The sequence below is a fragment of the Lutjanus erythropterus genome, chromosome 15 (genome assembly GCF_056507025.1).
Source record: "Lutjanus erythropterus isolate fLutEry1 chromosome 15, fLutEry1.hap2, whole genome shotgun sequence".
NCBI classification, from domain to species: domain Eukaryota; kingdom Metazoa; phylum Chordata; class Actinopteri; order Lutjaniformes; family Lutjanidae; genus Lutjanus; species Lutjanus erythropterus.
Window position 1 is genome coordinate 37,288,173 of NC_139331.1, and position 12,538 is coordinate 37,300,710.

Below are 12,538 nucleotides of genomic sequence, written 5' to 3' on the forward strand. Positions count from 1 at the left end.
CCTCCTCGTTCCTGTTCTTCTCTCATCCTCGTCTCTCTTTTCTCTCCATCTTTTCCTCCTCTTCATCATCTTTTTCTCTTTTCTTCTCTTCTACCCCTCCATGTTGTCTTTCCTTCCTTCCCTCATCATCGTCTCTCCATCCTCATCCTCTCTGCTGTCCTTCTTTTCCTCCTCTGCTCTGTCCCTCTTTGTCCTCCTCTCACTTGTTCTTCTTCTCCTTCCTTCCTTCTTTCCTTCCTTCTGTCTGTGCTCATCTCCTTCTCTTCTTGTTCACTCCATCAGTCTGTTTGCCTCTTTCTTTCTTTCTTTGTCTTTTCTTGTTTTATCTGAGCTGCTCGTCTCCACTCTTCCTGACTACCTAACAGTCAGTTGTGGACAGTTGTGTATGAAGGTCGTGTGTTTGATCCTGATCTCCTCATGAAATTTATTTTTGTCTGTCAGGGTCTCACCATAGTGAAGTTCAATATCAGTTCAGATATCAATAATTATTGATCATGTAGTTTGTCAGTTTACTATCAGAGAGAAGTAAAGACACCAGAAATCAGAGAATTTGGTGACACTTTACAATAAGGGTCCATTAGTTAACAGTAGTTAATGCTTATTAAGCATTATTTATGACTTACTGAACATGCACAATAACTTTTAGGTCAGGCTATAAGTTTATTAACAACTACATGAAAAAACAGAAAAAGCAGACGTGGACTGTGTCGATCGTTGCAGCTCTGACACAAACCTACAGACAAGTGAACGTAACATATTTTTGGAAATAGTATCAAAAACTTGAATTCTGTATATCCGGATAAAAACTGAATAAAAGTCTCAGCTGTGTTTGCTCCATGTGTACTTCAGGATCTGTCCGGCTCCATCGACGACCTGCCCACCGGCACCGAGGCGGCGGTGAGTTCAGGGGCGTCAGGCTCCGGCAGCACTCAGGGCGACCAGGGTACCCCAGCCCGGTCACCGTTCTCCCCCCACGTCTCGCCTCGACTCCCCCCGCCAGCTCGCACCGGGCCCTCGCCCTCCCCCTCACCTTCCCCCGCTGGGTCCAGCAGCCAATCACGATCCGGACCGATGTCTCCCGCCGCCAGTGGACCAGGTAGGGTGGTGATGTCACTTCCTGTTTCAGCTCAGTCAGACTCAGTGTGGGGGTACTAACCCTGTGTGTGTGTGTGTGTGTGTGTGTGTGTGTGTGTGTGTCCCTGTCAGGCTCTCAGCTGACCCCTCAGGTCTCTGGTGCTGGACCGGATGTTGGTCCTCATCCCTCCCAGTCGGCCATGACTCAGGACAACAGAGGTGCTGCTCATTCTCTCACTGTTAAAGTCTCTGGAAATGTGGATTAAACTATTAGAAAACCTGATCAGTATCAGTGTTAGTGTATGTATATATTTACAATATTTCACCACTTTACTTTGCTGTTAGACAGACTTTCAAACAGGAGACTGAAGTCACCAAACCAACCAAACTCCATTCATAAAATCAGTCATTTTACTTGACAGGACACAGGAGTTGTTGGTCTGCTGCTGCCTCAGTGTGTTCTTGTTGTTTTTTCTTTTTGAAGTAAACGGCTACATTTATCTGTTTCTGAGCATCAAGTAGTGATCATAAATAAAATATTTCCACCTGACCTGAAAGTCTGAGCGCTCACATCGTTTTGTAGCATGTTAATGGGAATTCTTGTTATGTGTTAGCATCAAGCTAACTGATTAAGTGCTAGTTATTTAAAATCTCACCGTCCCCTTAATTGTCTCTATCTTTTCAGGTTTCCCTCCCTCCATGCAGCGTAGCACCCAGGGGCCTCAGTTTGGCCCCCAGCAATCAGCACCACCATCTATGTCCCCTCACTCAGCGTCAGGGGGGCCCATGCATCACGGCTCCTACCAGCAGGGCGGCTCATACGGCCAGTATGGACCCCCAGGTAACCACTGTGACCTCAAACACTTTGATTTAAGAAACAAAAAGTAAAACTTTAAACGAATGTTCCTCCTCGCCCTCTGCAGGTAACTACCCTCGGCCCCCACACTATGGCGGGGCCCCCAGTGCCAACTACAGTGGCCCTGGCCCGGGCCCTGGCTTGGCCAACAGCCTGGGGTTAAACGCCAGCAGTCCGATGCACGGTCAGGGCCCGTCCACCCCAGCGGGCCGTGGCCCTGGGCCCGGCCCCGGGGGCCGACCTTACCCTGCGGGGGGGAGCGCCATGGCCCCCACCTCACCTGGCATGCCACAGCCAGCCGGGCAGGGCATGGGGCCCCCGGGGCCCAATGCCAGCCGCAAACCGCCTGAGGTCGGCCCCAATGCAGGGCCAAGTGCCAACTCGTCATCGTCCTCGACGTCTGCCGCCGCTGTCGCTCAGAGCAGGTGAGTCTGAGTTTAGTGTCTTTCATTTTACTCTTTAAATTCCTAAATGACGTTTGACAATTTTCTGCTGAACAGAAACTTTATAAAAACAGTAAGTGACTGAATTTAGCCTTTACGTCAAACTAAAGATCCATGTCTGTAATCGTTTGTCTTAAAGGTTTAATTTGATCATTTTATTTCTTCTCAGCAGCTGACTGTCAGGTCTCAGATTTTTCAGGGTTTCAGAAACATTGATGCAGTTTTCAGATTAATTTTAAGACACTGAAATCACCCAGTTCTTCTTTCTTGTTTGATTTAGGAACAGTTTTATTGAAGATTTTTTTTTTCCGATATTATGGAGTAAAGAAATTCCAATAACAATATACTGGCCAATATTCATCTGTTTAACTGACTGTACAAGTCTGATTCAAGAAAAGTCGTATATGAAACAAGAAAACTTCAACAGTTAGTGTCTCAGTTCACAAACACTGACTGAGTGTTAGAAGAAAAGATGATGGATCACAGAGAGAAACAGGATCCTGGATATTTACAACAAACTGTAAAGTTGATCAGTTTCAGTGATAAATATCTGTCTTTGTTCTGAATTCAACAGAATTTGGGTTGAAATGTTTGTGCAAATCATTTTTACACAGCATCCCATTTGCAAAACATTTAAATGAAAAAAAATTAAATACATTATGTTCTGTAAAAAGAAAAAAATATATATATAGATACAGATATACACCGATACTGATATAAGCTGATATAACTGTGCTGGGTCAATATCAGGCCAGTAATATTGGAAAACCAATAAATCTGTCTGGCTCTAGTTGGTACTGATATTTTTCATTGTTTGAAGCTGCAGTCAGGGGCATTTCTGATTGGCCACACCAGGTGCCACCCCATTATCCTCAAATCTGATTGGTTATCTGTCCAGTGAGAGGCGGGGCCTTAGTTTGATCTGTTTCAGTAGTTTTGTATGTTTTTGGATTGTTTTGTGTGTAGCCTACGTTTAATTTTTTTCAACATGGTAAATTTACTTAAATAATAAATGATAAATTTAAGTTGAAAAAGTTTTTCATGATGGAGTCTCACAGCCTGAAGAAAGAGGCACAGTGGAGGTTCACTTTCTTTTTGAGGACTTAAAGTATAGAAGCTTGATGATATATTTTTTTGGTGTCTCTGTTGTAATTTGTTGGTACTATTTATCTTTTGAAAAAAAAAGAGAGAAACTGGAATATTTTATATATAAACTTATAAAATACTGTAATCTAAACGGCATAATCCAGTTCCGCCCCGGTCATAAACATCTGGAAACGCCACCTGGCTGCAGCGAGTTGACAGTTTGGACCAAATCACAGTTTTTGTTGCCTCTCCTCCGTCCCGTCCCTCCGTCCCTCCAGGCCTCCCTTCGCTCGCTCCCCGGCCTTCCACAACCAGTCCTGGCCCGGGGGTCGACCTGCCCTCTCTCCCACCCTTCACCCCTCTCATCCTCCTCACCCTCACCCCCACCACCATCCTCACCCTCCTCACCAGTCCCAGCAGGGAACCTATCCTCAGCCCCAACCCACCGTGCAGACCCCCCCTGAGCATTATGGGTAGGTTTGGTACCAGAGCCTGACATGTACAGAAACAGGATGTCTTCCTCATTGGATTACTGTTATCTGCTGTGTCGTCCAAAATCCAGAATTTGGCTTTTGTTTATCTCACAAAAGTCCAATAAATGTCAATTAAAATGGCTTCTTCTATCACGGTTCGGACGTTAGACCTTAAAATGAACAAACTCCAGCGTGTTGTGGCTTCAAGCCTTCATCAGGGACAGAGTTTGGTTTGACTGCTTCCAGTTTGTTCATTTTAAGGTCTAACATGACCGTGCTGCGACAATAAAGACATTTTAATTGTTTCATAAAGGTGTGCCTTGGAGTTGTTGTCTTTATCTAAAGAGCGCCTCAAACAAACTCAATTTGAGTCCAGGAAACGCTCCTACCCAGATATTTTCAGACATTTGGCTTATTCTGTCAAAAAAGACACCTGAAGCTGTTTATGTATGTACAGTCTGTGTCAGGCTCTGCTGCTCACAGAGAGGTTATGGGATGTTTTTCTCACCAGACCACCTCCTGTCCCTCCTGTCCGAACTGTCCCTCCTGGCTCCTGTCCCTCCTGTCCCTCCTGTCCTTCCTGTCCTTCCTGCCCCTCCTGTCCCTCCTGTCCCTCTTGTCCCTCCTGTCCCTCCTGTCCCTCCTGGCTCCTGTCCCTCCTGTCGCTCCTGTCGCTCCTGTCGCTCCTGTCCCTCCTGTCCCTCCTGTCCCTGTTGTCCCTCCTGTCCCTCCTGGCTCCTGTCCCTCTTGTCCCTCCTGTCGCTCCTGTCCCTCCTGTCCCTCCTGCCCCTCCTGTCCCTCCTGTCCCTCCTGGCTCCTGCATGGCTTCAGAGGGGCTGCTGCTGCTGATCATCAGAAAATAAACTAAACTTAAACTTTTCATATTTACAGCTGCTCTGTTAGTGAATCTCTAATCAGCTGTCTCTTGATGAAAGGTGAAAGGTCACAGTTAGATGTCAGTAACAGGATGGTGAAGTGATTTCACTCTGCTGGTTCTACTGGTTCACCCACCACAGAGATAAACATGTACAGTTACACACTGATGATGACGTCTTGTCAGCTTTATTTCACATAATGGCAGATTGTGTTGTGGCAGGAAACTAGAACAAATATTGTGTATCAGTGTGACGGAGAAGCCAGTAAGCTGTGCTGTGTCCTCTGAAGTTTTTTTTTTTACTTTGAGTCTGTTTTTTATGGAAGTCGTGTCAATCTGCACAGAGTGGAATGAGCCGGGCAGGAAGTCAGACACGGGAACAGCACAGAGAAGTCAGTAAATTTTCAAAATAAGACTTCCTGCATAGATTCCCAGTCAATAAAATCTGAGCAGGTTAAACGAGCGCTGTCATGTAGCTGTGGTCGGTGCGATCAAGTTGTTACATCCTATTAAACAGGAAAATTTTTTAAGGATAACTGATCAAAAGTTGGTGTAAAACAAATGGATGCAATAAATTCTGCCTCATAGACATAAAGCACAAGAGAACAAAATGGTAGAGAGAACCTGAGACAGCAAGCTGGAGAAGTGCTGATCTAACCTGCCGCTGAGCTGCAAAAGACGAGAACTGATCTTCAGGAATCTTTCACTTCTTCTTCTTCTGTTTTTGTCTCCACTAACTGCACCACTCCCAGAGACCGACGTCTTATGCCTCAGCGTAACCTCCTGCATGCCAGCTGCCACCTCAGTCTGATCACATGTTGTAATGATGATTAAAACTCTCCTTTTCTGTGGTGTCCAGGCAGGGCAGCTACCTGGGCATGGCCCCAATAGGAGGACTGGGCCCTGGGGGCCCTGGAGGTCCTGGAGGTCCCTACAGCCAGCAACCAGGCAGCAACTCTGGGAGGATGACACCGCAGGGACCCCCGTACAACACCCCACCCTCAGGTAGGACCGTAGATCCTGGAGTTTGTCGGGTTCAGGAGTATTTTTGGAATATTTTTGTCGCTGACATCATTATTGATCTTCTAGGCCCCGTGATGATGCCAGCAGAGGCAATGGGGGCTCATCCAGATGCCAAGCAAAGGGTGGAGCTCAGCAAAGAGGGCATCTGCCCCGCTACTGAACCACCCAAACCCAAGGTACATCCTTTGGCTTTATTAACCAATCACAGTGGCTGTTTGCTCTGCCAATCACACCAGCTCTCCACAGCGCCGTTATGCTCTGCTGGCATGCTCTAACTGATGCATGTGTGCTGAGCTTAATGCAAGAATGCATCTTATCAGCACTGCTGAAGGTTCTGAAGGACGACATTCAGTATGTGTTGCACCTTTCATGCAAAGCTGCAGTGTTGAAAAAATGTTTCAGCTCCACTGATGTTTTAGTTCATGAGAAATATTCTTACATGGTTGTGCAGAGTCAAATGAGAATCCATGAATCGACTCGGGGTTTATCTGTGTTCTGGTGTTCAGGTTTGTCCGTTAGCTCCTACTGATTGGTCCTGAGACGTTCTCAGGTCTGAGAATAGAGAACTCTGGATCTGCATGCAGTAGATTGTCGTCTACAACAGTGGTTCTCAAACTTTAGAAGCTCAGCGCGGTCGCATCAGCAAACTCATTTAACTTAGTTTCATTCCATATTTTTCTCCTTGTCATTGATGTCCCATATTCCCCACAGTCTGAGAACCACCGATCTATAGGAAGAAATATTCTGCATATGTGCACTACAGATGAAATCAAAATAACGTCCTTGCATGAAGAAGAGTTGCTGTGTCTGTTGTACTACTTTGTTCAGTCCCTTCAGTGTCAGTCGAAATATTTCTAGGCGTCACAAGTGAAAAGTACAGATCATCGTCAATGGGACGGTTGAAGCAATGGTGGCTTCAATCTGACAACAGTATATTGGTGCTTATTGATATGAATACATACAGGACTTATGTCTGTATTATTCACCGCAGCTGAAGAAGTGAGAATTGTCCAGTTTTCTACATTTTCATCACAATGTCCAGGTACGAACAGCGCGCTTCATTTTGCTGTAAATGTCGATGTGAACACACGTGTGCACCAGAAACAGAAGGTGGAAGTACAGAAGGACGAGAACTGAGGCATAAATCAAAATGTGTTTTTTGATTAGCATTAACAGAACTCTGAGCAGCTTTAAAATAAAATGGCTGCTCACTATGACTGTACTGTGAAATTCAAACGTGGAACATTTTGTCGACTGAAAGACGTTAACTCATCGGATTTTAGATCAACATCTATATTTAATAAAAAAAAAAATAGGAGGTTGGCCCTTTATAAGGTTTAGTAACCAGGAGTTTGGTCTTTTAAAATATATGTTCCAGCATCACTGAAGAGTAAAATACAGTTTTATCCCAGTTCTCAAGAATGAGCGACACAAGAAACTAAATTACATCTTTAGAAGGCTGTTGTGTATTTGACTTTCCAGTGGTTTAGATAAATGTAGTTTATTACTAAGTAAAAATCACCTCATAAAGAATTGAATTTGGGGAACACAGCAGGAAACTGTGGGCAGAGAGATCAACGTGACCCTGAACAACAGCAGCTGTCAGACTCTGCAGGCAACTTGTCGAAGAAACCTGTGAATCAGTTGACATGTCGGATGTTAAGTTCAGTCTGTTTGTTCCAAACAGGAGAGGTTTCACAAAGAAAATGATTCCCCGGTGCTTTTCCCCCCCCATCTTCTTCGTCGGCACTCCTCGTTTTATTCGACAGTATTGATCAGTTTGTTTCCAGCAGCATGGCGCTCGTTACTCTTGTCATTATTTCATCTAGGTTTGGCTGTTTTGGAAGTGATGCAGAAAACCCAAAATAACCAGTTCCTGCCAACACGAGCCAGACTTCCCTCCGACGCAGCTTCTTCTTCTTCTCCCGCTCGTTTCATCTTGTTTTTCCCCTCTTGTTTAGTTCACTCTCGGCTCAGCAGCTGGAGAGTTTTGAAAGCTCTGACTTCTCCTCCTCGCTGCTCTCCTTTGACTTGCCTTGCCTCATTATCCAATCGTGAAGAGTCGGCCTTGATCACAGATCTGTGTAGGATGTAGATCTGGCGGTCGGGGTTACGTGAGACGACTCGTCTTTGTCTCTGCTTTGACTCGGGTTCGCTTGATGAGGAGTGTCTGCAGTTTGTCGAGGAGTTACAACAGCAGGTCTGCATGTTTCTGCAGAGCTCCAGAGAGACGCTGCTGCTAATTTCTGCTGCTTTTTGTTTTGTGCTGAAGCAGTTTGCTCACATTTTGACGCTCCGCAGGTTCGGTGTGTTTTCTTCATGTCAGCTGTCAGAGAGACTTCAGAATAGATGTGAGACAACAGGGTGGAAACTTTAAAATCTAGGAGCTCAGGTGGCTGTTAAAATTCACAAATATTCCACTTTTTTCCCAGTTATTTAGATTTTTCGAGGGAGAATCACTGAAACCTGCAGACTGAAGCGGAAGACCTTCCTGTTTTGTATTTTTGATATTTGATTATTAAACTCCAATTTCAACTCCCCATTAAAGAAGAAAACTTAGTATTACAGCTGTAAGATCAAGGCAGAGTGTGAACCAAATAAATAATTTTCAAGTAAAGTCTGCGTTTGCAGGGGTTTATTAAATTCAAGGGTCCTTTCACACCTACCTCACACTCTACAAACCAATCAGTGTCAAGTATACAGACTCATATACGAGTTCTTTCATGTGTTTGCATAACAGAAAACCAAAACTAAGTGGATTAAATGTTACAGTGGAACAGAGACCCGAAAATCATCACAGATTCTGCACTTGTGGCAAATTATATCCATTTGTTTAGATGTGTGACTGTTTCTAAATGTTTGGTCTTCAGAGGGTTATTAGTCACATTTTGAGAAGAACTTGAGCAGAAAAGACGGATATTAACAATCATTGTGTGATTTAACCTGACTGTCCGTCTGCTAAATGCTAACACTAATGTCTGCAGGGAGGTTTCACTCCTGAGCTTCTGCCTGTCGGCGCTGTGAATGTCCACTTCTGTTTGTTCTCTCAGAAATATAAAAAAAACAAAAAAAAACCAAACAAACTCTAACTTTTTAATTTCTAACCGGCCGTCCTGACGTCCCCTCACCACATGGCTCTGTTCTGTGTGTGTGTGTGTGTGTTTGTGTGTGGTTGAATGATGTGTGTGTTTGGTTGAATGATGTGTGTGTTTTGTATCACAGGACAGCTACAGCTCTCAGTGTGTGTCCAAGCCCCCCACCCCCTCCCCCATGTCCCCCAGCTCAGCTAGTCTGTCCTCCTGTCACGGGGAGGACAGTGATAGCATTAGCAGCCCCGCCTGGCCCAAGACGTCCACCAGCCCTGTAAGTTCAAAACAAACGCACAGTTTTGTCTGTATTTTTTGTATTTTTGACGGTTCTACTGTGTGTAAATGTCGCATCATGCTACCTTTTTTTAATTTGATGTTTTTGACGTTTGACTCTGCACCTTCATCACCATAAAGCCCTGCTGCTGCTGCTGCTGATGTGTGAAAACCTAAAAACTCCAGAGTCTATCACTTTTTTTTATGGCCTCGTTTCCACTGCAGGAACTTTTCCCCAGAAAGCAGGAACCTTTGGACAGACACAGTGTGTTTCCACCACACCAACCAAAATCTGAATTAAATTGGAGGGAAGGTATTTTACCCCAGAAAAGTCCCTGCTGAACTTTGGGGGTGGAGCTTGCAGCACTGAACATTTCTCGCAGCGTTTTAGCCACCATTTTTAAATCCTGCAGCCACAAACTAGTTTGTTTTTTTTTTGTTCACATTACTGTGACACATCAAGATGGAGTGACAGAAGAAAGCAGACGATGGGAGGAGCAACCAAGTTCAGGCCATATAAACAAATACTAATGTTAGCTACATGCTAACACCAACCACGAGAGGTGGTAGAAAAAATCGATTTGTAGGTGCATCTCAGTTCTTCCATGAAAGATTAATAATTTGAAATTTAAACCCCAAATCTGGGCCTTATGATTGCTTGTTTTGGAAGACCAGGCTGAACCAACTGAACGTGAAACGCAACTGACATAAACACATGTATCACGTTTACATTATAAGCGAGGACACATTTGAGGCCAGTTATGATGAGGGTGCCTGAATGTGAGCAGCTGCAGGTGGATGCAGTCTATCCAGCACTCCCTGGCTTAAAGTATTTCAAAGATAATGGAAGTAAATTCATCTCTCAAATCGAATTATAGATTATTACAAATATACCGTATTGTCAGGTCACTAAGGGTCTAAAGCGATGCACAGTGCAGCTGTCATTGCTATTTTCTGACTGACGCGTTGTCATTTTCTTGGTGACAACCCATGGTGTATTGGTAGAAATTGTTGTGCGCCTTAAAGCTCTCATCAAATCAAATCAAATCAAAGCGGTCTTAAAATAAGTTGTGGTCAGGATCATTGTTGGCGCGTTGCCAATTGTGCCATTAACCAATGAAAACCTGGTTTAAACTCTATGGTACAGAATTTTCCTGCTATTTAAAGGACGCTTTATCCAGATAGTGAGATGTGTGTATGTAGGCGCGTACACTCTGCTTCGGGGGAAGTGCAGTTAATCCACGGGTCATAAAATGAATATTGTGATGAGTTGCAGGTGGAAGAAAAAGGGGGAAGTGTCACAGTCCTCAGCAGCAGCCATAAGTTCAGTTCCAGCCTGTGGCCTTTTGTTTCTTGACTTCCCTGCTCTCTCTCCCCTGTTCCTTGTCTGTTTGAAGCTGTCCTGTCAAATAAAGTTTAAATTAATATATTTAGAAACAAAGGACTGAGGCACTGTGTACATTGATGCTTATGGCACAGCAGCTGTAACTTCACTGATTAAATCCAACAGAACAGGTCAGGATCTGTTAATGTTCTGTGTTCTTCACACACATTCAAAGTTCATACAGTGAAATAATTTGGAGTAAAGCAGCTGTATAGATCCTGACTTCAATCTGGGCTGTCTAACAAATCATTCCCTCTGTTGTCAGGTTTATACCTACAGTTTTTAGTTTTTGCTGCAGTGACATTACTGCACACATGGAAATGAAACTGAATGCAGCCTCTCTAATCATTAAGTCATCATTGAAGTGATGTTGAGCTGCGAGAGCTTTCCAGGTGATTTCTTTATAGTGTGTTGTGTTGATGTCTGAGTGTTTTCTTTAATGATTAGAGAGGCTGCTTTCAGTCATTAACAAAGTGATGTTTCCATGCATGCAGTAATGTCACACAGCGTTTGTCTTTATGGGGAGACGCTCCATGCTATTTCACCCACCTGCAACCAACTGCTGTTGATCACAGTTGTTATTTTTATGCCCCATGGGTTCACCGTAGTATCTGCACAACTACAAGTGGCGCCTGACTCTTAAAGGGAATGGAGGGTGACATTCTGATTGGTTTAATTCATGTTACACCACAAACCCACCTATTACTCATTAACAGACTAATTACAACCTCTCTGTACCCAAGTTATGCACCGTTTAAACAGCAAAATGCAGTTGGACACGCCCTAAATGCACTGGGGCCATGAACTTAACCAAGATGCATCCTTAATGGTTTTATAATCGAATCATTGTCCTCTGAATCCGAGATTCTCACCTGTACCAGTCATTAATCCTAACCACTCTGTCATCGTTGTTTCCTAGTCGTGCACAAAAAGGATGTTAAAAATGAGCTGGTTCTTTCACATGTCAGTGGAATAATATGCCTAAACTTTGGGGGTCTTTAAACTGTGGTGGAAACAGACAAGAACAGGCTGCTGGAACCTTTTAGTTTCTTAAAAAGTTGTTCCATGGCCTAAAAGTTGCAGTTACTTTGGATGGAAATGCGGCTTTTTTCACTCATGATTAGTTTACTGTTTTTTCATTCTCATAAACAAACCCATTAAATAAGTACGTTTCCTCTATTGGACAGGTTTTACAAAATGTGACTTTTTGGAGATAAAGGGTTTTCATTGGACAGAGCAGCATTGGGTTTGCATCTGATCTGTACTATTAATTTTTTAAATTCTTTTTGTAAATATTGAAGTCTAAAAGCTTCTTTTTTATTGTAAATGTTTTACGTATGAATTTCTACATGTTTACTGTGAGACTTTCTCGTTTAAATTTCAGTGAGGGGGTTTAGAAAATCTTTCAGATGAAAGGCAACATCATCTGCATATTGATGTCACAGATTATCCAGTTTTAGGTTTAGGACAGTTTATCAGCATCATGAAAGGTTAACACAGATTTAACTTTGTCATTGAAGACTTTGACTTCATCTTGGCCTCTCAGTAAAGTTTTATAGATTTTTTTGTTGGAAAGAAAGTGAAAATCACCAAAAAAGACCAAACAAATAAGGGGCCAGGTTTACATCACTGTTTATTTATATGTACTGGCTATCATTATGTCATCAAATCAAATCAAAGCAGCTCACCACTATTTGGTGGAAGTTCCAGAAATTTGATATTTTGTGCACTTTGAAAAAAGATGAAGACAAACTTAAAGACGCCACATGAATTAACTAACTGACCTAAAGTGTGAAAACTCAGGAGATACACAAAATGTCCTTTTTTTAATGAGAAAGTCTCATTCTGTGAGCTGTGACTGTGTCGTCGGCCATCTTTGTTTCTGTCTGACTTCATTCAGCTGTGGCGAACACAGCGGTCAAACCTCTGGTCGTGTTTTTAGTGCTGATTGTCTGACTCAGTG

General features: G+C 43.5%; 1 protein-coding gene across 1 annotated transcript in view; it reads left to right on the forward strand.

Annotated features, from left to right (window-relative positions):
- Positions 1-12,538, forward strand: part of arid1b (AT-rich interactive domain 1B) — a 46,127-nt gene that overhangs the window by 20,697 nt on the left and 12,892 nt on the right. Inside the window, exons 5-12 of the mRNA XM_084736806.1 lie at positions 850-1,096; positions 1,207-1,293; positions 1,760-1,915; positions 1,998-2,355; positions 3,738-3,932; positions 5,666-5,811; positions 5,896-6,005; positions 9,052-9,192. Of these exons, the coding sequence (XP_084592932.1) occupies positions 850-1,096; positions 1,207-1,293; positions 1,760-1,915; positions 1,998-2,355; positions 3,738-3,932; positions 5,666-5,811; positions 5,896-6,005; positions 9,052-9,192 (1,440 nt within the window). The remainder of the gene's footprint in view (positions 1-849; positions 1,097-1,206; positions 1,294-1,759; positions 1,916-1,997; positions 2,356-3,737; positions 3,933-5,665; positions 5,812-5,895; positions 6,006-9,051; positions 9,193-12,538) is intronic.